The sequence below is a fragment of the Xiphophorus hellerii genome, chromosome 24 (assembly GCF_003331165.1).
Source record: "Xiphophorus hellerii strain 12219 chromosome 24, Xiphophorus_hellerii-4.1, whole genome shotgun sequence".
Taxonomy (NCBI): domain Eukaryota; kingdom Metazoa; phylum Chordata; class Actinopteri; order Cyprinodontiformes; family Poeciliidae; genus Xiphophorus; species Xiphophorus hellerii.
In genome coordinates, this window is record NC_045695.1 from 931931 (window position 1) to 959367 (window position 27437).

Consider the following 27437-nt stretch of genomic DNA (forward strand, 5'->3'; position numbering starts at 1 on the left):
TCTCCCTCATGTGGTGGATTTAAGTTACTCCACCCCTTATTTATAAGTCTTTAGTTCTTTGTTTGCAGGCCAGTTTTGTTTGTTCAGTTAGTTTAGTTGGGCCCAAATCTGTTATTTCTCATTTGACTTATTTTTCGATGAAACCTGATGTTTTGTTAACCATTTTTGGAATTATTAAATTGAAATTTTTTGACATTTTGAACACCTTATGTCCTTGTTTAAGTCTGGTCCCTTACATGATCACTAAATATAATTGAAAGCTGGGCCCATATTCTCAAAGAATCCTAATTCTGAAGTAGCTGATGGGTAAAATGGACTGAATATTTAGTTGTTAATTCATGTTGTTGAGTCAGATTAAGGCTGCGTTCAAACTGCAGCCTGAAGTGACTCAATTCTGATTTTTTTTTCTTTCTGTCAAATCTGATTTTTTTTCATGGCGGTTCACACTTCCAAATATATGCGACCTGTATGTGTTCTCCAGTGTGAACGGGCAACGACCTAAAGTATCCCGCATGCGCAGTAGATGGCGCAATAACATCAGCGTTCTCAGTTTTTTGCCAACTGCCATAAAAAGAAGAAATGCTCAGTGTTTGTGGAAGTAAACCTGGATGATAACGGTGGAGCATAGCTTACATATTTGAAGTTGTTGTCCGACCGGAGCCAGCATATTAACAACTTAATCCTCATTATAGTCCGTTATGGTTGCTTTTTTTTCTCACTTGCGTCTATCAGGACGCAGAATAGGGACATTTGTTGAGTATCAGTCACATTCAGGTGGGATGAATGCGACCTGGACGTTAGGTCACATTTGAATCGGATACGTATCGGCTATCCAAGAGGCCTGGGTCGCATTAAAAAAGAATCTGACCTGTGGTGTTCAGACTGTCATGAAAAGATTAGATACAGATCGCATTACATCAAAAGAAATCGGAATTTGGTTACTTAAGGCTGCAGTGTAAACGCAGCCCAATATTTTATCCAGAACTCATCGGAACGAAACTTTTTGTTTTTTGTAAAATGACAGAGTAGTGACGTAATTTTTTGAATTTCTGGAATTTCAAGATTTTTCTTAGAATTTAAACTCTGTAAGATTATAGTTATTCACAAACATTTTAGGCTTTTAGAGAGTTTCTAATTCAAAAAAACATTAGGGGTAGTGAGGAGGAATTTTAGTGAGCCTAAGTTAAGCCGGAAAGACTGACAGAAAAGATAACCTACTGAAAGATTTTTGGTAAGAATTGTTCACAATGCCTGGATTTTAAATGTCTGAGTGAATGTGTGCTTGTCTGTCTGTATTATACTGACCCACAGGGACAACCTCTTGGCACTGCCCCCTGCTAGCTGAGGTGAAGGTACTTGAAGGTCGTGGCAAGACTGGAGGACCAGGGTGATGCGTTTCTTCACCCACCTGAAAGACAGGAGGACATACAAAAAACAATGAGATATAGACAAAATAATAATCTGATTCCACAACATGATATAACAGGTAAATATTCAGGCAATTTTGCCCATCAACCACATCTGTTAACACTAGGGTGTCCGTTTATTTTCCGTACTGTTTTAGAAAAAGATTGCTGATCTTAAACACTGTTCTTCACTCCTTAACAAGGGAAGTATTAAACTGCGCTTCCATTATAAATGTGCATAAAACTTTGTCAATTTTTACATTGATTTTCAAAATACCAAATTGCACAACTATATGGTCAATGAAAACGCAGTTACTATATTTCTGCATCACTTTGTACAATTTGTTACTCTACTGTAAAGAAAGAAAAAAATAACTAACTTTTCCTGTTTCAATTTTGTTTGAATTTCTCACATAATTCTGCAACCCTTTAAGCAACCTGTCTGTAGCATGGCAAAATGGTAAGCCTTTAAAAGGCCCATGTAGCTAACTGTAGTTTTAAACCTAGAGAGTAAACATAGGTGGGAAGCTTGGTTTTACACTTTATTAGTCGTTAGAGGATATCCATTTCTTATGAACAAATTTCTGCAAACATATCCTGGCTGTGAATTGTGTGAAACGATATTTGGCTAGTTTGATTGGTACAGATATGATGAACTTCTGGTCAATTGTCTTCAGTTGCTTTGCTAGTATGTGTCAGTTGCATAATCAGCTCTAAAACCCCATAAGCTCTTGTTATCCGATGTCAAAGAACAGTGAAAATTTGAAGTTTCTTCAGTCTTACCAGTTGCCTTGGACTGACCTCCCCAGCACTGTGACTACGTTGTCGGGTCAGATGTTGGCGGTGAGATAGAAGGCTTGGACGAGAGCTCTGAACAGGCAGCCGAGGGTCAATGAATGTGGTAGCACGGCAGTTATGATCCACAAAGAAAGGCTACATGTGAACAAAATGTCAGAAATTGAAGTTGTTGAGATTGCAATCTGTAACTGTTAAGACAAAGTGACTAATTGTTTCTCAGCCAGACCTTGCCGCTGTGGTCATGCTTCATCTCCCAGCCTCTGGGCAGCTCGAGCTGTTTATTCGCAAACATGTTGAGAAAAGCCACCAGGTCACGGTTGTGCTGGTAGCGCTCAAAGTGGTGTGCATCTCTACGAACCTTACTGATCATATGCTTCAGACATGTGTTGGTGGTAAACATGCGATAGGCACTCTGAGTTCACAGTTAGAAGAAGAGGAACAATCAGAGAAATTAGCGATCAGTGTACAATCATCAGTAAAATTAATGTTTGGTAAAGTATAAAACACTGTGTTACTGTGGCAGTGCATGGGATTTACAGTCAACCCTATACATTTATATACAGTTTACTTTATAAAAAGGTTGTATATTTGATATTAAATCTGACTAAACATTTTCTGCTATAGGTCAATTAAGAAAATTATTTTTTACTTGGAAAATGCAAAATGAACATTTTATTTACTTTCTTCAAAAGGGCAGCATTATGTTTTTTCCATGCAGAGAGTGCCATGTTATAGGATAGTCAACTAAATATGTTAACTTCAGTTATAAAAATGCTATATTTATATCAAATATAACTTAAAATAAATATGACATCGTAATTTAACCCGTTGAAATTGGGCCTCTGTCTCTTTAAAAACTCTTGCTCTTTATAAAACTCTGTCTTCAGGAAGTCATCACAACATTGTTGTTTCTATTGACACTTAAATAACGTTTTTAAATTGCCCTGAGAAGCAGTTAGTATAATGAGCTCAGCAGATGAGCAGTTCCACCAGGTGTTCGCTAATTGCTGCTGGGTAGTCTTAAGGAGCTGAGTGGTGGAGTCTCGGAGAAGTGCTGCTCTATGATGCAAAATCTTGGACACTGCAGCTCAGAGGAGGAGCTGTGTCACGAAGGTAGCAGTAGTTCCACCCAGGCATTTGCACAGTTGACACGCTAAATTAAAGGATTTCTCAAACATGCATGGAAGAATCAAAGCACCAATCCAGGTATGTTTTTGATGAGGGAGTAACATTATAACATGATGTACAGCTCAAAAAGTAGATTTTACATAATACTTCTCCTTTAAAACTTTCTGACTTTGGTCATGTGTTTTGGATTTCCTTCTAAAAGCTTCTCACATAAGTTTACTGGAATTTTGACTCATTCATCCTGATAGAACTGGTGGCCACCTAGCCACCTTGCAGCAGTGAACTTCACTGCTTCTCTGGGACTGGGATGAGGACTTTGTGATGGCCTTTCCAAAACATTAAACTTGTTGTCCTTCAGCTAATTTGTAACTAATTTGGTGATATGCTGAGGAACATTGTCTATTTGGAAAAGACAACTGTTACCAAACTAACTTTGTGCTGATGTCTCGTGGTGTTGCTTCAATATTTCCACAACACATTCTTTCCACATCATCTATTTTTTGTAGGTGATCAGCTGCCTTCTCTTAGATAGGCAATCTTTTACTTACAGGCATTTTATGATCTACTGACTGTAGCAGATTATATACCTGGGATGATTAGACCAGTTTATATTGCAAAGTACTTTTGAGCGGTGTACATACAGGGTTGGAATGCAACACAGTGAAGAAGTCAGGACTGGTGAGGAACTTGGCGGTGGGGGACTGCAGCAGCAAGGAGATGCGAGACCTGGAACTGGCCTGAGCCACACCGTTGTCCCTCCGGAGCTCTGAAAGGCAAATGAGCAATGTCAGAAAAAAAGAATCAGACAAGGAGGAAAAAAGCCTCTTTTCCTCATTTTGTCATCTTACAACCACAAACTGAATCCACATAAAATACAGTAAAATACAGGCAGGTAAGTGGAAAAAAGATCTGTGGTTTTAATCTTTTTTTAAAATTTAAAACAAACAAAACCCTAAGAAAGTGGGTGGTGAAAAGCAATCAGTTCACCTTCCCTGAGTCAGAAGCTTGAAGAACCACCTCTTGCAAGTGTTTTTGGATGCATTTTATTTTTACTTCCTCACAGTCTGCCTGCACTCGATTTCTGTCCTATCACGCTACTCTGAACAGTCCCAGATTATTAAGCAACTGTTGATTACGATTGGCAGATGGGCCAGCCAATGATTAGGTAAGGATCAGCTGTTAGAGCCTTCCTTAGTTTTCCTGGTAAAAAAGACTCAAAGTGTTCTGAAGAGAAATGTTTAGGACAGAGATTAAGTTCTTGGGAAGATGTTTTTCACACCAGCTCTGGCACTGCGCTCTTTCATGTGGGAAATTATCCACATTCGCCTAATTTTTCTTTCTTTTCTTTCTTTTTAAATTACAGCCAATAGTGTCACAGTGTAGCATTTTCTAAAATTACATCAGTCAAGTGCAGTATGATAAACAACTGCTTGGGTAAAGTTAGCCTTCCTGTGTTTACTCTGTAAATTCCAGAATAGAATGGATCATTATGCGTCATCAACTCATCGAGTGAAAAAATGGCGACCGCCATGGCCAAAAAATATAACAAATGATGTACATTTTTGAAGTAGTTATGAGTTTTGGTATATCACAAACAGCATTTTTTTTTAGATAATAGGAAAATTACAACATATTTAGACCAACATGTTCAGTTAATCCTAGATCCATCCATTTTCTAACACCCTTGTCCCCAATGGGGTCAGGAAGGGTGCTGATGCCTACCTTCAGCGAACGTTTCGGGCGAGAGGAGGTCACCCTGGACAGGTCGCCAGTCTGTCGCAGGGCAATAACATATATACTCTATAACATATATATGTTATAGCCCTCTAGGGCTATAACATATATACATTTTTTAAAAATGCTCCATATTAAGATTTTTTTCCCCACAATGATGAATTTAAATTATAATTATTAATTAAAGTATAGTCAAACAAAAAAACATGTCATTAAGAATCATCTCAAGTTAATCAATTTGAAGTGCACTGTCAAAAATGTCAATGAATTATGAAAAATAAAATAATTCATTATCAAGTCTTTGAAATTACACAAGCAGAGGGAGAGAAAAAGACAAGGGAAAAATTTATAAAGATTCTGCGCAATATAAACTTTAACCAAAAGTGTAGGTACATTTTGTCTAATAGATTGTAGTAACGTACCAATCCTCAGTCGTTTTAGAGTCAATTCAAAAAGTAGCAAAAGATGCACAAAAGACTAATCGAAGCACCAAATTGAGTGCACATATCAGACCTTGGTCCACAGTTCGATTTTGGTTAGATATCCAAAAATAATACTTGTACCTTTTCAATTGAGGGAGGAGTACTTAACCTCAATGCGCGACCCGGTGGCTATTAATGGCAAAGTCCCAATGGAGTTTAGATATGAAACAATGCTGCTACAAGATGACAAGAGCATGTTATGGAGTTTGCAGAATTGAAGATGTGCATTTATTTGTTTGTCAGACGTCAAACTGAGCATGGCAGAGTGGAGGAAGAAAAACTGTGAGCTGGGAATTTCTTCTTCTTTCTCATTTCAACTAGAGAAACTGCATAGCGTCGCCCCCAAGTAGCCTGGAGGTGCAGGAGTGCATTATTTTAAGATATACATTTTTTTTAAAAGTCCTCATTGTGAATTTGTGGTGGTGAACCAGATCTCATGTCATGACAAATCTGGACACATTTGTGAATACATTTGTCATGTGTCTAGAAAGACACTCCTTTTGTGTGTCTTTCTGGAAAATCCCGTTCTAATGTATAATATGACAGATTACATTGGAATTATAATGAAGAATTATAAATAAACTGGGTTTGGCACCATCATGTGGCCAAATAGGATAACTACACTATGGGGCAAGTTACCCTGTTGATAACTTGATGGGAGGCGGAAAATAATAATACAGGACCACGGCGGGAAAGGAGGGTAAAACAGGTAGTTTCCCAGCCAAAACAGGAGACTTGAAAGGTATGGACTGTAGAAACACACCACATCGTTCATATTTGAAACTTTGAATTTTCCTTACAATTCCCAAATGTGTTCTAGTTTGTGCAGATTAAACACATGCATTGTGGTTATAACATGACAAAAGGTAGTAAGTTGAGTGGTGCATTTTAACGGCAGAGTATGGTTGGGGTGCTACCTGGAACAGATGGATGCATATCAGTCTCATCCCCAAGCAGCTCACTGGCTGGCTGCTCCTCCTGTCTGCTGTCATTTGTTATCGTCCTTCGGATACTCTGATACCTGTAGATGTGCAAGTCAATACAAAATACTAGCTAAACATCATGTAAAGGTGGAAAGATTAGTAGAATTTAAAATCCTTGTGGCATTGACTTTCATGTTTCATGTGACTTTCATGACCCAGTTGGCATCATTTTTGCTTCTAATGAAGTAAAAAGTTTAGGTGCCAGTGATGAGTGGTGATTGTCCAATCAGAACAAACCAGAAACCTTAGAACGAGAAGAACCTCCTAAGCTCTTTATTTTCACAGGAACTCTGTGAACATGATGACTACCACATATGGAACTGAAAACTGTTGGTACTGACCTGCGGTTGAGCTGTTCCATCTGCTGTATGGAGCTGGACCTCTGTAGAGTCTGTGGGGCCGGGGGAGCAGTAGGCCGCTGCCATGTTGTTGTTCTGTTCACATGATCCACATAAAAGATGCGACCATGACTGTCAATGCGAGCCTCCCAATCTGGATTAGGAAGATAGTGGGAAAGTTTGCAGACTGTTGCTCATTGCAGACACAATGAGCAACAAAAACTCAGAATGTATGTAACAAATGAAGGAATGTAAAGGGAAAAGTCTGCCCCTGAATCTGTCATAGTCAAACTTTAGGAAATACTTCAGAAAATGTAACTTAGAGCAAACAAATACACTTTTTATACCCTTGTTTCTGCTGGAACATTACATTTTATTTCTGTACCCTAATCAACAGCAATTAAGGTACAATTTCTGTCTCATTACAGAAAGTAGTAAAGAGATCTACTGATTTTAGTTGACCTGTTTTGTTTTGTGAAGCTAAGATAATACAGCTTCAATCTGAATTCAATGTTTCTGCCTAACTAGATTTCAACGATGATCCATATTTTGCTATCTGGGATATTGTCTCCCCATAGATTTATTCTGTTCTTGGTTTTTTCCCCACTTAATTGTTTCAGATCATTTTAAATTAATGTATAATCAGACAAAGATCACCTGACTGAATACTAAAGTTCTTTCAAATTATGATTTTTCCTTTTTGAAAACTATAATTGCCCTCAAGAACAGAGGCAAAACAAAGTTACTAGATATATCAGCATAGAATAACTAATAAGCAATTTGTAAGTTTTTTTCTCCAAAGAACCACAATGTGGTAATAATATTTCTGCTGTAGTTCATAACTTCTGCCAGAAGGTGGCCAGTTTGTCAAACTGTGCACCAGTCAGAAATAGAGTCAACCTGTCAACCTGCAATGAAGCTTTACAATAACAGGAAGTTACTCTGAAGTTACTTTGAATAAAAACAAGCAACACATCAAGTTATGAGTATTCCTATACATTTCATGTAGGATATGCAAACACCTACTAGGAGGCAGAGGCTCATCTACTCTTTGATAGCGGCTGATGTCATGGCGGACAGAGGGAAGGGACCGAACAGACTGATGACTGTTGACCTGAGCTGTGGCACCTGCATTAAACATACAACATCTGGATCAATTGCTAACCTAAAACATATCATTTTAGCTGCTGATAAATTTTAAGGGTACTATTATACAGTTCAGTGATATATTGGATACATTGCATAAAACACACTGTCATGACACTGACACTGTCATTAAATCATACCCGACTTTTCCTGTTTCATGTCAGTTAGAATTACATAAATGGTTTATTTTTGCTAGATGTCAGAATAATGAATAATAAATGAATAATAAATCAGAATAAATTTCATTACTTGTATCAATTTCAGTAGATAGATATAAATTTGGTGACTAACTGACCTAAAACAGGTTCTAATCTTACTCTTTCTACATGGAGTTCTCTCCTTGTACTCTGGCTTCCTCCCACATTAGAAAAAATGACTGAGGTTATATATTATATATACGTATATTCCTTTATTTAACCAGGTAAACCCCGTTAAGATCTAAATCTCATTTTCAAGAGGGACCTGGGCAAAAAAAAATTGCAATACAAAAATTTGCAATACAGGTTAATTGGTCTCTCTAAACTGCTCTCCAGGTTTCCCTGTGATGGAATGGCAACCTGTCTAAGGTGTATCCCGCCTCTCACCTGATCACCCATGGAATAGTCAAAAGGTCCTCCGTGCAACCTTGCAAGGATAAGCAGTTATTGGAAATGGAGGAATTGGACAGTCTAAAGCTAAAATAAAACAGCTTCATGACTCTGTAGGCTTATATTATCTCCTGGTGCACAAGCTCAAATAAGCTTAGCTGTTCTCTCTGCAGTAAGAAGCATCACGGTCTCTGATTTTAATAAGGCTCTGCTCTTTAACTATTCCACCATGATTTCAATGTCGCTGACATGGACAGATGCCATGCAGGAGTTTGCTCAGAACATTCATCCTAAAGGCAACTTACAGCCAACAGAAGTAATGGTGAATAAACTGGATTAAGCCTGGAAAATTCACATCTGCTGTCTGAAGTTAATATACTCAACACTGCTCCTTCAGTGTAAAATGATTAGACAATATTCAGCTGCAATACGTATATTATCATCAACATTGATAATGTGTCAGTTATGGTTGAAACCCTTCATGTTGATTCAACATGCAAGTCATCGACCACTTTCAATATCATTTCAATGTCATCAAGCTTCAATGTGAATTCAATGTTTCTGCCTAACTAGATTTCAACGATGATCCATATTTTGCTATCTGGGATATTGTCTTCCCACAGATTTATTCTGTTCTTGCTTTTTTTTCCCCCACTTAATTGTTTCAGATCATTTTAAATTGATGTATAATCAGACAAAGATCACCTGACTGAATACTAAAGCTGTTTCAAATTATGATTTTTCCTCTGTGAAAACTATAATTGTCCTCAATAACAGAGGCAAAACAAAGTCACTAGATGTACCAGTGTAGAATAACTAATAAGTAATTTGTAAGTTTTTTTTCTCCAAAGAACCACAATGAGAAGTAGAATCCACAAATAGGGAAAACATGGAATACAGGAGAATCTTCCCAGGACTAGCCAGCCTGCCAAAATTATTCAAAGAGCTGACCAGCAATTCATACAAGATGAACCTAGAACAGGGGGGCTGTGGTGGCACAGGGAATAGAGCACAACCCACTTAAAGAGGCCTCAGCCCTCAATGCCACCATCGGATGTTCGTGTCCCGGCCTGACCTTTGCGGCATGTCTTCCCCCGTCTCATTACCCACTTTCCTGTCTGACCACTCTCAAATAAAGGCCACTAAAGCCAAAAAAACAAAACCCTAGAACAACTTCTGTAGCTCTACAGCAGAAGTCATGTTTCAACAATAAGAAACTGGGAGGAACTAGCCTCCATGGGAGAGTGGTAAGAAGAAAAACATGCTCCCTGAAAACATGCTGATGATCCCTATAACTTTGGGAAAATATTCTGTGGACTGGTACAATAACAATTCAACTTACAATTCATACAGGATGTGCATTATGTTGTATTCAAAGTTGAACTGATGAAACATTCCATAAAAAAGACAATCATACCTACAATCAAACGTGGTGGTGACAGAGGGATTGTCTGGGGGTGCTTTGCTGTTTCAGAATCATCAGTACACTTCACATAGTTGATGGAACTATGAATTCTGATCTCTACAAGAAATTCTGAAGGAGAATATCCAACCCCTCAATTCAAGGTCTTTTCAAAGTCTGGACTGAAGTCCAATTGAGATGTGGCACATGTACTCATCCCCATGGACAACAACAATACGAGCAAGTTCTTTGAAAGAGTCCCCACTTAGATGATTTCTGGGCCCATACTGAGGAAATTAAAATGTTAAGGATGTTCATGAGCACAATCCAAAAGTCACAAATGCTCAACCTTGCACACAAACTGAATAAATGTCCACAGTGACGAGGACTGAAAAAGCAACTTCAAGCTTCAGCTAAAATTTGAAAGCTAAATGTCTTCTGAAGACTGTTTGGGCCAATCATGGTGAGGGTTCTATCTCTAAGAACATAGTAACTATAACAATTGTCAATCCTGGTGGTGACAGAATCATGCTGAAGGACAATTTGAGGAGCTGGTGTATTTTACAAAATAAATGGAAGGAAAAAAGGAGGAAAACTAACAATATTCTTCAACATCAGATCAAATCAACAACTATATGGTTTTTCGGATGTCCTAACAGGAAGATAATCTCAAACCAATAGCTAACTTGGTTATAAAATGAAACACTGCTGAGAAAAAGGGTGTAGACGCTGATGGCTACTTTATAATCTCACCAATCTCTCTATCCTCAAGCAATGTCCTGTCAGTCACTCTGGCCCCGGACCTCTCCTGGGTCTGTGCCTGACCTGCAGATGTCTACATGGACTGCCTCCTCCAGACATCTGTGCCTTTCTGCCCCCCTTCTTTGTTCCCACCTTCAGCCCTCATTCCTTTCAAACACAGAAGCAACCCAACTATATGAGTAACAGAGCTAAATTTTGCTGCGTTACTTTCTACTTGCTCAGATAAGCTCCTTTTCCCATTGATGACCAATATCATTTACTTGTTGATAATAGATTATTTCCCTCTATGCTTTATTTTCAATGATAGTTTATAAATCACGTTGCTCACGATATGTTTTTACACACAATTAAACTTCACTTTAGATTTCAAGGAAGCGTAACAGACAGGATTCGTTCAGTTTTCTGACGAATCCCATGTTGTTCATGTTATAATAAGGTTTCCTCATATACCAGAGTCAGCTGTGGAGTTCCACAAAATGCAGTGCTTGGAACAATTCTCTGTACTACTTATAGCAAAAAGCAGATTTTTACATACACATAAAGGACATAATTTATTGTCAACAAGTTACAGAAATTCAGTACAACTGGCTCCATGTTTATTTGCTTAGCTATGTTTAAACTCTTATCAAAGTGTTTAACATAAAGTGTTTTCGGCTACCACCAACTCGGTGTACTCAGTTTTTCTTTTCTCCAAGTACTCTTGGACCAGTGATTCTGTACTTTACTATACGTGTGCCTGTGCTGTCCTCTCAACTCCTTCTCATGGCAGATGTCTGGCCATGTCAGACCTGGTTCTGCTGAAGGTCTTGATGAAACAGAAAAAAAGAATTGTGTGTGCTTAAATGTGTCTTCCAACATCTTATAAAACCACATACCAACTTCAGAACTCTCTCCTCCTCTAGCATCTCTGCTGCTGTTCGGAGCAGATGCTCCAACTGGCCCGTTCACCTCACTGCTTGAAGACTCTGCCCCTTCCTCTTCTGCTTTTGGAGCAAGTTCTTTCCTTGATTCAACCTCCTGATGGCAGAAAAGGAGAGGATTAAAGGGAAGAGCAAGGTCGGCCCAAAGTCAACTGTCGACACAATGTCTGTGATTTGTGGATGTTTGTTTTCGCACAGACCTTTTAGCTCCCACTCCAGCTACTTAACGTCATGGTATTTTGTCATGTGTGGTTTACAACAGTACAGTAAATACAACAATCATGGCAGACAGAACGACTGTTACGAATTCACAAGTTTAGTACGGGAGGATGTAATTCCTCTCTGAACTGCAAAATAAAATTGTATTTATCATATTATCAAAAAAAAAAGGAAGGTGTAGGTGAGCCGTTCTTCTGCATTAGACCAGAACTGCGCAGGGGGAGTTTAATTTCAGCTCTTCTACATCTGACCAAAACCAATGTTCTGACTATCTGTGTTACCAGACAAACCGTGATAACAGCAGCTCATGGAAGTTGAGTAACACTGTTTTCCCCATAAATAAACCCATTTGGGTTGTGCGATAAAGCATAAAATTCATATCAGGATGCATGTTGTCATGGGTGGCGGTAACAATATATATCAATATAATTTGTATAAATCTTACAATAGAAACAAAAAAAAATCATATACTAATTGATTATGTATATATTTGTAAGCATAAACACTAATTTTTGTGGATGTTATTTGTATGTAATGTTTAATTGTTTTGTTTTATGTTGCTGCCTATTGTCAAGAAAATCCGAGCTCATCCCACTTCCCCATGCTGGAGATTTTAGTTTAACAGTAATAATAAATAAAGTTATCTTTAAAATGAATCACTCAAGTGACATCAAGGCCCAACAGTAGACTTAAGTGTCAATAAAGTTAGTTTAACAGTAATAATAAATAAAGTTATCTTTAAAATGAATCACTCAAGTGACATCTAGGCCCAACAGTAGACTTAAGTGTCAATAAAATAAATCTGGTTGTGTGTGTGTTGTTTTTGTCTAAAGCAAACTTTGCTTTAATTCTACTTTTTTCTATCTAATCATAAGAAATCATAGTCAGTCAGAAAGAGTCATTAAACAGGAAAAGCAGGTTTCCTGGAAAAAGAGGAAGTTTCCAGCCTGTAGATTTATAAAAATAGCTGAGACTATTCCTTAGTTTAAAACATGAAAGTTTTACAGAATGAAATCTAAACATTATTAGTAATTGGATAAGATTCAAGGTAAAACACTTATATTAATATTGGTTTACTTGTAATCATACTTACACTTACATTTGTGGGAACACTTATAAGAAAAACAAGTAACTGTAAACGTGGGTATCAAATAATTAGAATCATGGATTATTCTTGGTTTCTTTTCAGAAAACATCTGTAATAACTCACATTAGGATTATAATAAGGATAATTAATAAGTTATGGTTATAAAATCATAAATGAATGATAAATCAGAGAAGCTGAAGAAAATAAATGTGATATAAGTTATGGTTATAAAATTATAAATGAATGATAAATCAGAGAAGCTAAAGAAAATAAATGTGATATAAATGTGATTTTGACATTGAACTTGAAATGGTGTAAAAGGTGTAACTGCAATTAAACATCACTAATATGTTGTAGGTAGATAGTAGGTGAAAGGTGAACGATTAAGGGAAAGGCAAGGAACTAACAGGAGAGCAGAGATGATCAACGCCTTATTTAGGTGAAAGGTTGTGAAGACAACGGACATAGGAGGTTGAGCAACCCTGACATTAGCACAGACATCAGGAAATGTCTGTAAGACAGTGATGGATATGAGATCATCTGTCTGAGCAGTCAGAAACCCTATAAAAGGTGGGTGCAAAAGAGGAACCTTTTGTTGGATCCTCCGGGCAGCTTCGAGCCAAGATCGAGATGGACAAAGAACTCTGCAGCTGAAGAAGAGCCGGGGCCACGGAGCCGAAGACTGTCCTGCCATGAGGACCAACCCGTCAGGCCCACAACTTGTGGCTTCGAATCGCACTTCTCTCATCAGCTGGGTTCAGACCCCAAAGACAAAGATGAAGACAAAGACAAAGGCAAAGACAAAGAAGAAGAACTGGTGCCTTTTTTCCTGCCAGCACCAAGTCCTGTGTAACCTCACCATCCATGCGGAGAAGAAGCTCATCAGACCTACAGAGATTCCTGCCTTCGCCGATCAACATCTTCCTCCTGCTGCAGCACCTTCTTCATCTTCAATCATCACAGAGATTCCTGCCTTCGCCGATCAACATCTTCCTCCTGCTGCAGCACCTTCTTCATCATCAAGCCAGGTCTGGGGTTCGAAACGTCAAACTCCGTCCGTCTCTCTCAAAGGTTCCTTTTTTTAGTTCTTAGTATCAGCAGTAGGGAAAGACAGACTAGATGATTGATTTTACTTATTTGATTATTTCTGCTACTGAATTAAGCTGTACTGACCCTTGCAAAACTGCCTTACTAATAAAATATTTAGCATAAAGAAAATCTAAAAGATGTTGTGGACATTCAGTTAATGAGTCACCTTAAAGTTCTTTGATGGTTGTAAAATAGCTGTGATGTTTGATTCTGGAGAGGAAAAAGTTTAAAATGTTTTTAGGTTGCTGGTAGCCCAAATTTAAAACGTCATCCTTGGGACTCGCCCGAGTCACTAAAACCTACCTGGTTCAATAACAAATGCAAGTTGTAAAATAGAGAACGAGCGACCGTTAACAGGTGTGCTCTGTGAAACTAGTTGGCTGTAGGCTGCTCAGTCTGGCTAATTCACAGGGGGAAGAAGGGTGGGACACCTGGATGTAGGCCGTCAGAAAACCAGGCGAATCGTTTCTCGAAACCAGCTTAAACAGAGTTTACTTCAGTCCTGGACAGGGTAAATCCCGGCAGATTTAGGAAACTCAATTAACCCGTTAGAAGGAGAGCTGGTAGCACATCTCCCCTCTCAGAAGAGGAAGCAGAGAGTGAGACAGTAGAGACAGAAAGGAGGGGGGGGGTGTTGCGCAACAACACTATCATTGCCAGGTCTCCCTTAAAAATAAATCTTATTTTAAGGGAGACCTGGCATTGATGGGCAAAGGTGGCCAACTGGTTAAATCAAAGCTAAATAAATAAATGAAAAAAAAATATATAAAAATATATATAACATAAATGTAATGGATGTCTGAGTCAAATCCTGCTTATTCTTCCTATGTTGTGACTGGAACTTTTAGTTAGCTGAACTGCTTGGCATTGCTGGTATTCAAGCACATGCTTCTTTTTAAGTTGGTAAAACAGAATGCTTGTATTTCCTCTCTTCCACACACTTTGCAGATTGCATTTTTTTGCTCCTGGTTTTACTGCTTAACCCTCCCACTGTCTTAAGAGATAGGGCCATTTAATCCCCAGGAGTTTTTTACTCTGTCTGGTTTTACAAAGTTTTCTTTCTGTGGCTTCGGAAAGACCATCATTCTGTGACCCCATGGCGCTTCCCCGCTGTCCAACATCTACCGGCATCCTCTTGAGCATCGTGCTAAGATCATGGGAGGTTAAACATGAACCAGGTCCAGATATTTTACATTTTTTGCACCTGCTTTTTTAACAAGTTCTTCTTTTGCCCTCTATGCTATACTGCTTCCCACTTTCTCTGTTTTGATGTCATCAACAAGCATTACCACGGTTAGTCAGTAGACTACAGATATCTATCATATGCCAAATTTCTATCATTTCAACCGTATACTGTTTATATCACGCATTCCTGAAACACACCTACAAAATGCAGACCAATCACACAATAGATTCGCATGGAGAGGGGGGCAAAAGGTTCATCAGGGAGCTTGTGACACGAGGCTGAGAACAAAATTATGTGATTTTAATCACACAACTGCAACTATGAGAATTAATTTCAGCAGTTTGGCTCAACCACATAGAGCCCTTTAGAGGAACTGTATATATGCCCCCCCAGATCCCAGCAGTTTAGTGTAGAGTAAAAAAGTATCTTTTGCTTACTTGAATGGGTGAAAGAGGACCCAGGGAAGGGCTACAGGTTCCCATCCTGCTACTCTGCTCCTGACAGGAACATTGTGGTACGGAATCTCCCTGTGGATCGGCTGCAGCAGCCTCAGCTCCAGGCTTTTGGGATGAGAAGACAGCTGTTTCTTCAGTCACCTGTGCTGCTCCAGCAGACCCTTCAGCCCCATCTACCGATGCTCTGGTTAGAGCACAAGCTTCGTTTTCCCCTTCATCTGCTGCTACTTCATTTCCAGAATTTGGAGGCTCAGTTGGTAGCTGACCCGCAGAAGAAGAACCTTCCTCTGCTCCAGCTCCAATATCTTCCTTTAAATCTTCGTTCTGTGCAGGTGATCTGCTTACAGAGTCCGTGCTCTGTTCTGCCCTTGTGCTCTGTGATAGGTCTCTATGCTGCCCCGCTGTATCCTCATCCTCATCTGAATCAATGTGCAGCATGGCGTTGAGTCGTGTGTCAGTTGGAAAGCTGGAGCGCAGTTTAGGCAAAGGCGGCACCAAAAGTCGGTCCCCGTGGCCAGTGGGGGCCTCAAGAGCGTCAAGGTAGTCATTGAGGGACACCTGTCGATGGGTGAGATGCCCCGGAGCCGCAGAGGGCAGGTCATTCTCTCCCACGTGTCCGGGCTCATGCCACATAATGTTCTCTCCATAGCAACAAAGGCCATTCACCAACAAGGGGCTATTGTCGGAACCCATGGGAGAAGGTCCACTTGTGACACGAGATGATGAGGAGGCTTGAGGAAGATCTTCATCATCAGATGGGCTGCCAGGGTCTCCGCTGCCCAGGAGGCTTCCTCCAGCAGCGTCTGGGGAGGCTTCTGTAGAGTAGAAGTGTGGAGTGGGTTTCATTACTTCATTACAGAGTTTACAACAAACCATGTTAAATTAAATAAATATTTCATTGGGATGAAAAAAAATATGGGCTTTTCTACCGCCTCACAACTGCTGATTGGAACCAGCACACACCTTCTTGTCCGGTGGAAGTGATATCCACTCTGAACTGAAGCTGGCCGCTCACATTGTCTGTCGGGAGGCGGCGACACAAGCTATAGCTGACCTGGTGACCCCTACAGACATACACACACAAACACACAAGCTGTTTATCTGGATCTGTGTTAATGGTAAATAAAGCTCTTTAAAGTACAATAATTATGTCTCATGCTAGTTTGGAAGTTGAAATGAATGAAGTCTGGTTCCTACTGGAAGGAATGAATGTCTGCAAGCCTCAATTAGAAAACTTCTAGTCATTTTGTCTGAACTTTCTCCTGAAAAGTAGATAAATTAATGTGATAAGGTCAGCTTTCCCGAATTCCCCTGGTGGAGTGAGGAGGAATCACTGGGCTACTTCTTCGAAATTAGATGGAGAAGCTAGCCAGTCCTGCTGAGTCGGATTCATCAAGCCAATCCATTTGATGAAATTAGAAGTGTGTTGTGTAACCACTTTATTCACAATAAATAATTTTTTTCTTACTATGTTTTTTAAAATACTATATATTTTTTTTATTTTAAAGTTTCAGCAAGCGTCTTTCGCTTTGTCTTTATGGTTAAGACAAGAACCCATCGCATTCAGCAAGAACGTCATTCGGCCAGTGCTGAATGACGTTCTGAACAGCAGGTCCAGGGATCTGATGCACCAAGACCCGAGCCAAAAGCAATGTGTGACTTTTTCCGTTTTCGGAACCTGCTGGACCTCAATGATCCTCCTTTTGAATTCTATTTTGTATTCTTCTCCAAGCCTTTCAGGCCTTTAGAAGTGCAAACCAAGACTAATTTTTGATTAGAAGTCAAAAATGCAAACACAAATTTCTACTTTTTTTTACTTCACTTTTTCAATTTAGAAAAAACTCAAGTTTTTCCAATAATGAGTTTTAACAATAAGATGAGGTGGTTTTTCAGCTGCATCAAAATTTGTGTATTTTGCAAAACTGCAAAGGAAATACACACCACACGAGTCATGTCATTAACAATCGCATGTTAGTACACCCGGAAAAATGAAGAGGACAAAAGTAAATTGTAGGAGGATAATTTCACAGTATGTTGTTTAATAACTTATTGTTTGAAACAAACTTATCCAGGTGTGAATTTAATTGTGTTTCTTATTTAATGGAAACACCACAATTGCGAAATTATGTTTTTCGATATTAGTGGAATGTCGACATAACATTGTACACATTTGTAATGGAAATGCAGTTAATGATGAATATTGAGATGCATGTATTTGTGGACTTTTACAAGAGCAATAGACAGGCCAACATGAAGCATTCCCTGTGGAAAGTGTTCTTTGGTTCCATCAGTTCTTTAGTTTTTAAAACATAATCGTCAAGGCACACCACCCTGCATGTTTTAGTTGTTTCCTAGTTTCAGCTCACCTGATTTCATCTGACTGCCGATTAACAAGCTTTTGCTCAACTAAAGTAATGTAAACCCAGTTAGGTTATTATCTAATTAAAGATTACAAAATTTTAAGCGATGTGTCGTTTTAGCAGCGAAACATGGAAAACACTCAGTGTGTGCCTTGAGGATCAAGGTTGAAGACCACTGTTTTAGACATTTCAGTTATTCAGGACAGTTTTGTGTCTGGGTGTGAACTCACTCAACTGTGGGCCCCTCAAGAAGTCTCTGTACGGGGATGATCAGATGACCCAGAAAGCGCTTGATGATTGGTCGGCTCTTGGCAAACTTATCCTTCACTTCAATCTCCAACACATCAGTCATCAGAGCCACAAAGGTGTACTTCTACAGAAAACAGATATACAAATTTTTCACCTAGATACTTAAGAATTCTTAGTGGTAAATTGGTGGACAGAACAGGCAATAAAAAGTTTCATAAAAATTGGACATCTGCTGATATCCAGTGTCTTAAATGCACAATCGGCCAATGAGTTTGTCAAAGCGTATGTGTGCTTACCTCCCCGTGCCACACAGGGTTGATGGTGTTGGCTATAATGGTGGAGCGCCTCTCCTGGCCATGGTGAGTGAATTTGGGGAGGCCACTCCTCTTCCCGGGAAGGATGGACATTTTCAAGTATGGGTCAGGGTTAAAAAACATCCCCTTCTTCAACCCCACTGCCTGGATATCTGAAACAGTAGCAGTTATAGACATCTTTCTTGTCAATACCCGTAGTGCTAGCATAGACATTACAACGTTGGCTTTCTATCGCCTGAAAAACATTTCTAGGATTAAATAAATTCTAGAAACTATTTCAAAGATCTCAAAGAAACTCGTCCATATGTTTGTCACTAGTCAAATTGATTACTGCAACAAGTTTGCCTAAAAAGTCAATGAAACAGGTGCAGTTGATCCAGAAGCAAATCGCCTCCATTCCTAAGTCCTTATACTGGCTCCCTGTAGCTCAGTGTTGCATGCCCACCTTATTACTGAATTAGGCAATTTGTGATGAATTAAATCATTACAAAAACCACACAGTTGCTTTATTGAACAATGTCCATCATCCAACTTCGCGCTCATACCCCTGAACCACAATACTCATTATGTCATCACATAAGCACATAGTGAGTCTCAATTATTACATATTACTCTCTGCTCTGTGGGTTAGTGGAGGCATTGTGTTAGTTGCTATGAGAATCGGTCTGTGTGTAGAGTAAAGCTGACATAGAGAGAGAGGAAAAGAAGAATATAAGTGGCTTAAAGTTGCCTTACGCCTGTTCATCAGCATATTTTCCCTCTGCTGTGGGGCACTGCAGTCACTGTAATTTTTAAACCTTCAATAAACAACAAAGACTGAACTAATTGCCTCGCTGTTTGTAGAACGTGGCAACAATCATCAATAGGATGTGTCAAGAAACTGGCATGGGGTTGTGAGATCTTTCCAGGTACACGCAGAAAAGGTACAGAAAGGCCTGAGAAAAATACAGCAAACCTACGATTTGATTACAATAATAATTTCTTGTGATTTGATTATTTTAATGATTGATTGTATATGTAGGATATGGGAATAAGTAATCACTGAATAACATTCTGAAATATATGAGTAATGATCTGTAACAACAACCACAATGAAATGATTATGGTTGATGATTTATAATAAGTATAAAGATGTGATTTATTGTTGATGAATATCAAAAGCTGTAATGATCTGATGTGATGATTTGAAAATCCATTTCATAGTAATACAGGATCATATGTCTAATGAATAGTAACAGATAATATACTGAGTTAGGGAAAGAAGAGGACTTTATGGGTGAAGTCCTGATAACAGGAAATGTCGCAAGCAGTTCTGAACAGATGGCCAGGGCGCACAGGATGGGTGGTGCGGTGAGTTTGGCTGAGGCAACGGGGAAAGGGGAAGTACGGGAACTTCCACTACGGTCAGCAAAAACAGGTTGGGAAATGTGGGGACTTTTTCATGAGAGACAGCAGATGTGAAGAAAGTCACGTAGACCAAACCTCCCCATACACACACATGGTGGAGAAATGTATAAAAACGGGCTGAAAAGAGGAACCACTTGTTCCCAGTCCGGCGGCGCAGAAGATGAGACAACCTGCAGGAGCAGATTGAGCTACGGACCGCACTTCAGAACCACGGGGGAGCTCGGACTTCACACCGCTAAGAAAGGACTGGGTCCCATCGCCCCATCTCTGGTTCTTTATTCGACCGTTGGTCTCGTCTCAACCCAGCAATTTCAAACTCTGCAACAAGACTTGGAGGAAGGACAAAGGTCCCTCAGGGATGAGGAACTGGGTTTTGCAAAAGGATTCGGACCCGTTCTGCTTTGTATCCTTTCTAAGGAGGGTTTTCCACAAGGCAAAGACCTCAACCAAGGATGCTAGAAATTCCTGTTGCCAAAAGATCCACCATCGTCTGGGTATGAGTTGAATCTGCTCATTGAAATTCCATTTCAGAAAGTGCGACTTGAGTTAGGGAAAGGAGACAGGGTAGTAGGATTGTACATGTAAATTTTATTACACTGTTTTTGAACTATATACGATTGATTATTGATTTGTATGTCGCATATCCTTGCTTAAGCTTGCTTAATAAATTTATACTACAAAATTCTAATGAGGTTGGTGGACATTGGAATTAATAGAGTCATTTAATCTTTGTCCAGTTCTTTTAATTAAGGTAAAACCAATATACATGATTCCAGTAAATAGGAGGCTTCATAATTTCCTTTGGTGAGATTAAATAATGACCCTGGGACTTACATCTAAGTCACTAAACATAATCTAGCCGGTTCCAAGTGCAAGTTATGATTTAGAAAGTGGGCTACCGTTAACAGAAGTGGTTATTGGAATTATGCAGCTGCGAGGGCTACTCAGCTGATTGTTCCTTAACTGTAAAGGGTCATAACTTCTGGATTGGAGGTAGTTAGTGCTAGACGAATCACTTTCGCCACCAGTTTAAATAGATTATCTCTTATAGAGTACTTTTAGGGTAATACCCAGGTCTCAGAGATTTTCCGGACCTGTTAGACGGAGAACTGGTCAGTAGGCAGCCCTGTGAAGTAGTGAGGAGTGGGCGGGGCTGACTATTGCAGGATAACCTTCAGATGAAATATTTCATAAAGTATAGGAGCTATGGTCTGCTCAATTTTAGCAAACTAATTTTAACACTTGAAATTATGTAAATAACATTTTAGGGCAGAGCCTAGAGCACCAGTGAGCAGCATGCAGACAAGAAAAAGGAAAGAAAAAAAAGAGCTGCAGAGTTTGTACCATTTGGATTTTGTGTAGTTTACAGTTTGTTGACATCTCATTTTGATTTGTGTGCATGGAAATGCAAGTAAGTGATGTTGGAAGTTAGGAATTTTGTTAATTTAGTCAAATATAGCGGTTTTTACCCTTAATTGATAGCATGCTTTATTCACTTGCACATTTAATAAGAGCTACACAACATAGGGTTTTGCATGTTATATTTATTTAGAAACAGCATATTTGTAAGCATTAATATTGCAGTTATTAAATCACTGATGCTGTACTATGTTTCTGTTCTAGAACATCCATCCATCCATCCATCCATCCATCCATCCATCCATCCATCCATCCATCCATCCATCCCCACTTATACTGGGTCGGATCGCAGGGGTAGCTGCCTAAGAAGGGAGGCCCAGACTTCCCTCTCCCCAGCCACTTGTTCCAGCTCTTCCGAGAGAATCCCAAGGCGTTCCCAGGCCAGCCGAGGAACATAGTCCCTCCAGCGTGTCCTGGGTCTTCCCCGGGGCCTCCTCCCAGTGGGACGTGCCCAGAACACCTCAGCAGGGAGGCGTCCAGGAGGCATCCTAACTAGATGCCCGAGCCACCTCAACTGGCTCCTCTCGATGTGAAGGAGAAGCGGCTCTACTCTGAGTCCCTCCTGGATGACTGAGCTTCTCACCCTATCTCTAAGGGAGAGCCCAGACACCCTACGGAGAAAACCCATTTAGTCCGCTTGTATCCGTGACCTCGTTCTTTCGGTCATGACCCAAAGCTCATGACCATAGATAAGGGTTGGAACATAGATTGACTGATAAATTGAGAGCTTCGCTTTTTGAGTCCATTTTGTCTTCACCACAACAGACTGGTACAGCGCCAGCTTCACTGCAGACGCTGGCGCTAATCCATCTGTCAATCTCCTGCTCCATTTTTCCCTCATTCATGAGCAAGATCCTCAGATACTTAAACTCCTCCGGTTTGGGGCCAGAGGAGTTCCCCTTTCCTACCACTGACAAGAAACAATTTTTCAATTAGTTTGGATCGTTTGACAGTGAAGTGTAAATGCGAACTGCACGAGTTGAAAATGTAGCAAATTTTGCAATTTTGGTCCCCAATCGAATCGAGTCTACCGTACTATCAGGTGTGAAAACACAAAAATATTTTTGTTAGTTTATAAATCACTTTATGGCTTAAAACCAAAATACATTAAAGATCTTTTGTCGTATCAACCTTCAAGGCCACTCGGGTCTTCTTGTTGTAGTTTGCTTTGCAACCCCAGAACCAGAATCAAACACCAAACCAACATTCAGTTTTTATGCAACACAAATCTGGACCAAACTTCCAGTAAACAGAAAAACAGCCAAAAAATTGAGTTTTTAAAATCAAGTCTAAGAACCCAGCTGTCTAGAATTGTATTTGACTAATAATAACTGGAACGTTGATCAATATCTTTGATAATGAGTATTCTTGATTTTGATGATGGCATTTGACAAAATGGAATATTTGTCGCTTGTTTCATAATAGTTTATTGTGTTATGTTTTTATCATGTAAAATACTTAAAACTGAATGGTTGCTGAAATGTGCTTTACAAATTATCTTTACTTGACTGTGAGCATACTCCTCTCACCTGACAGAGTGAAGCTGACAAGTTTTCGACAATGTTCACTTCCTGACTGCTCCTCCACTTGGCCTTCACCTCTCACCTATTTCAAAAACAAACAAATGAAAAGTGATTTTAGTTTAATCTCACTTCACCTTCAAAAACAAAAAACATCTGCTATGATTCTTGCCCGTAGGCCTGCTCTGTTTTCCTCCTCAGCTGCAATCAATCTCATCTGATCCACCTGCATGCTGCTGTGCTACAGTGCACTCATGCTCATGTCTTCCGCCTGTTCACCAGCAGTTATATTCAGCTCTCAGGCAGACAGTATCAGATTTTTGAAAACCCATGAGTGAGCCCAGCATTTCCTTCTTTTTTTGACCACGGTCACAACTGTCATGAAGCGGTGCGGGTGTGAGGTGGTGAGGCAGAGGCAGTGGACCCAGGTTAGATGAATTATGATGATTTAATGTCGAAAGAGTCCAGCAACAAGCAGCAGGCACAAGGAAACACTGACCAGGACTAGACTGAACATTGACGTTGACGAGGACCCGACGAGGAACAAAGAACACAGGTGGAGTTAAATACACGGGAGGGTAATCACAGAGACGAGACACACCTGGGAACAATCAAGGGGAGGACAGGACAACGAAGAGACTTACGGACACAGAAACTCTAAATAAACACAGAAAAACACAGATCCTGACAGTACCCCCCCCCTCAAGGGCGGCTACCAGACGCCCACAAAACAAAAACACAACAAGGGTGGGCGGAGGGGCGCCGGACGGGGGGCCAGAGTCCAGAAAAAACAAAAAACAACCCACCATTGTGGGCGGAAACACAGGAAGGGCCAAGAGTCCAAAAACAAACAAAAACTACCCACAGGGTGGGCGGAGGCAAAGGAGGCGGGAACCACGGAGGTGGTCTGGCGGTCGTCCGCGGCGGCGGGAACCACGGAGGTGGTCCGGCGGTCGACCGCGGCGCTGGAGGCGGGAACCACAGAGGCGGGAACCACGGAGGCGGTCCGGCGGCCGTCCGCGGTGCTGGAGGCGGGAACCCCGGAGGCGGGAACCACGGAGGCGGTCCGGCGGCCGTCCGCGGCGCTGGAGGCGGGAACCACGGAGGCGGTCCGGCGGCCGTCCGTGGCGCTGGAGGCGGGAACCATGGAGGCGGTCCGGCGGCCGTCCGCGGCGCTGGAGGCGGGAACCCCGGAGGCGGGAACCACGGAGGCGGTCCGGCGGCTGTCCGCGGCGCTGGAGGCGGGAACCCCGGAGTCGGTCCGGCGGTCGCCCGCGGTGCTGGAGGCGGGAACCCCGGAGGCGGTCCGGCGGTCGCCCACGGTGCTGGAGGTGGCGACGAGGAGTTCCGGGGGCCGCCCACAGACGGCGACGACGAGCCCCCCGAGGCAGGGTCTCTGGTGGAGAACAGGGGGTCTCAGTTGGAACGCGGGGGGTCTCGGTCTCAGTTGGAACGCGGGGGGTCTCGGTCTCAGTTGGAACGCAGGGAGTCTCGGTCTCGGGTGGAACGCAGGGAGTCTCGGTCTCGGGTGGAACGCAGGGAGTCTCGGTCTCGGGTGGAACGCTGGAGGTCAGGGTCTCAGGAGGAACGCTGGAGGTCAGGGTCTCAGGAGGAACGCTGGAGGTCAGGGTCTCAGGAGGAACGCAGGAGGTCAGGGTCTCAGGAGGAACGCAGGAGGTCAGGGTCTCAGGAGGAACGCAGGAGGTCAGGGTCTCAGGAGGAACGCAGAAGGTCAGGGTCTCAGGAGGAACGCAGAAGGTCAGGGTCTCGGTAGGAACGCAGGAGGTCAGGGTCTCAGGAGGAACACTGGGAGTCTCGGAAGGAACACTGGGAGTCTCGGAAGGTGCGCCGGCTGGAACGCCGGCTGATTCGGCCTCGGGTGCGCCGGCTGGAACGCCGGCTGATTCGGCCTCGGGTGTGCCGGCTGGAGGTGAGCCGGAGTGGTGCCTCGGGGCCGGCTTCGGGGGCGAGCCGGAGCGGAGCCTGGGAACCGGCTGCGGGGGCGAGCCGCAGCGAAGCCTTGGAAACGGCTGCGGGGGCGAGCCGCAGCGAAGCCTTGGAAACGGCTGCGGGGGCGAGCCGCAGCGAAGCCTTGGAAACGGCTGCGGGGGCGAGCCGCAGCGAAGCCTTGGAAACTGCTGCGGGGGCGAGCCGCAGCGAAGCCTGGGAACCGGCTGCGGGGGCGAGCCGGAGCAGAACCTGGGAACCGGCTGCGGGGGCGAGCCGGAGCGGAGCCTGGGAACCGGCAGCGGAGGTGACAGCTCCGGAAGGCGACGAGGGGCCGGATCCACCGGCGGCTCACGTCGCTGTCTCCGGGCTGACCGTGGAGGTGGCGGCTCCGGAAAGCGACGAGGGGCCGGGTCTGCCGGCGGCTCACGTCGCCGTCTCCGGGCTGACAGCGGAGGTGAGGGATCCGGAAGGCGACGAGGGGCCGGGTTCACCGGCGGCTCACGTCGCTGTCTCCGGGCAGACAGCGGAGGTGACAGCTCCGGAAGGCGACGAGGGGCCGGCTCCACCGGCGGCTCACGTCGCTGGCTTCCCGGACGAAGGAATCGACGGGGGCCATATCCGGGGGGTGCCAACACCAGCCTTGTTCCCCGGAAAAGCTCCCGCTGCAGGTCGGCGAGAGCTTCAGCCAGCTCCCTGTCCTCCCTGCCGGACCTCCGCCTCGGGCCGCTCTGCCCTCTAGGAGGCAACCTCGCTCCAGCTGGGTCCATGTTAAAGCGAGCCTCACCGTTCGGTTTGGTCGGGTCCTACTGTCATGAAGCGGTGCGGGTGTGAGGTGGTGAGGCAGAGGCAGCGGACCCAGGTTAGATGAATTATGATGATTTAATGTCGAAAGAGTCCAGCAACAAGCAGCAGGCACAAGGAAACACTGACCAGGACTAGACTGAACATTGACGTTGACGAGGACCCGACGAGGAACAAAGAACACAGGTGGAGTTAAATACACGGGAGGGTAATCACAGAGACGAGACACACCTGGGAACAATCAAGGGGAGGACAGGACAACGAAGAGACTTACGGACACAGAAACTCTAAATAAACACAGAAAAACACAGATCCTGACAACAACCACGTTTTCTCTTTTGGATTTCCCTGTCTTGCCTTGCCCACATCGGATATTCAATGGACTGAATTATCTGGTTATTCTGTCTCCTGTGAAATCTGTTTCCCCTGCAGTGTGTCTGGAGCTCACACTGCAGTCAAAGAGGCGGATCTGACCATTTTCACGGTGATTCTGATAAATTTCTCTGTAAAACAACTCGTATAATCATGTCAAGGTTGTAACTTTGAGTTTAATCAACAGATGTTGTTAAAAAACCAATAACAAGATTGTAAAATAAATAAAAAAGCTCTTGCTCTTAGTTTTTTTTTTTTAATCGCAAAAAGAATCAGTCGTTTTCTATCTTTTGTCACTTAAGCCTGACAAATAAAAGCACCCCACCAAACATGGGTTTCCAACACACTGTGTGTATTTATAATTTTTCACTACTGATAAGAGGATGGAAGCTGGTTGATAGCAGCTACAAAAACATAGTTTTCCTGAAAAGATGAGTGTAGGTCTTCTGAATTAATTCCATTCTAATGTAAAATATGACCGATTACTAGATCAAAGAAATTTCTAGTTGCTAATTTTTGGTGGCTCAATCATACGCATAACAATCATTGTGAATTTGAAAACATTTGCTCTTGCCAAAGTTATGAGGGGAAAAACCACATATTTCAGCTGCCTGAAATAATCTGTAAATTAACTTACCCCCTTCTTTGCAATTAGGGATCAGGATCCCTAACTGATCCTGATCCCTTTGGTACCTTTGGCACTAGTGGTACCAAAGGTACCACTAGTGCCAAAGGTCGTGGTACTAGTGACAACCAACAGAACAAAACAAAGGCAATTTGAATATGGATGATAAAGTATTAAATCACACACTTACTGGGACTCCTGGGTTCTTCACAGTGATGCAAGGAGTTGTTGCTCTTAATGCTCCACTTATTCCATGATAATATTTGAAACAGATCTTTGTCTCAGCTGTAAAGAGAAACCCCCCAAAAAACTTCTGTACATGAAAAGCAATCAAAGAGCAGAAGAATTGGGCTTGTCTGCAATGTTTTTCCCCCCTCACATTTCAATCAGAAATGTAGCACCATCTACTGGCTGAACAATTTGTTAAGGGAAAAATTCATAGCCAAACTAACCAAGCTATAAGATTTTCCCTTGAACTTTATAGCTGCTGTTGCCACCCTTCCATTAGATTTTTATCAACTGCTAGAGAATATGTTACATATCTGTGGAAGAGTTCTGGCCCATTCCTTCATGGACAATTGTTTTAATTTTGCATGAATTTACATTCAGACTCTAGGCTATTCATAAGCCATATTTCCCAGCCATTTAAATGTTAATTTAACACCAGATTGAAAGACGCATACCTTCCACAAAGAATT

The 27437-nt window shown here is 41.9% G+C and overlaps 1 protein-coding gene across 3 annotated transcripts in view; it reads right to left on the minus strand.

The window, feature by feature from the left end:
• The window catches only part of LOC116716093 (E3 ubiquitin-protein ligase HECW2-like), a 70235-nt gene that overhangs the window by 21830 nt on the left and 20968 nt on the right, over nt 1-27437 (minus strand). For 2 of the 3 annotated variants that reach the window (XM_032556881.1, XM_032556879.1), the window contains 14 exons: nt 26930-27024; nt 23001-23076; nt 18628-18797; nt 18313-18455; nt 16686-16786; nt 15705-16537; nt 11642-11783; nt 7896-7997; nt 6873-7023; nt 6466-6569; nt 3974-4098; nt 2431-2616; nt 2190-2339; nt 1306-1408 (listed from right to left, as the gene is read on the minus strand). In XM_032556881.1, the coding sequence (XP_032412772.1) occupies nt 1306-1408; nt 2190-2339; nt 2431-2616; nt 3974-4098; nt 6466-6569; nt 6873-7023; nt 7896-7997; nt 11642-11783; nt 15705-16537; nt 16686-16786; nt 18313-18455; nt 18628-18797; nt 23001-23076; nt 26930-27024 (2481 nt within the window). The remainder of the gene's footprint in view (nt 1-1305; nt 1409-2189; nt 2340-2430; nt 2617-3973; nt 4099-6465; nt 6570-6872; nt 7024-7895; nt 7998-11641; nt 11784-15704; nt 16538-16685; nt 16787-18312; nt 18456-18627; nt 18798-23000; nt 23077-26929; nt 27025-27437) is intronic. The other variant, XM_032556880.1, reaches the window with a different exon arrangement.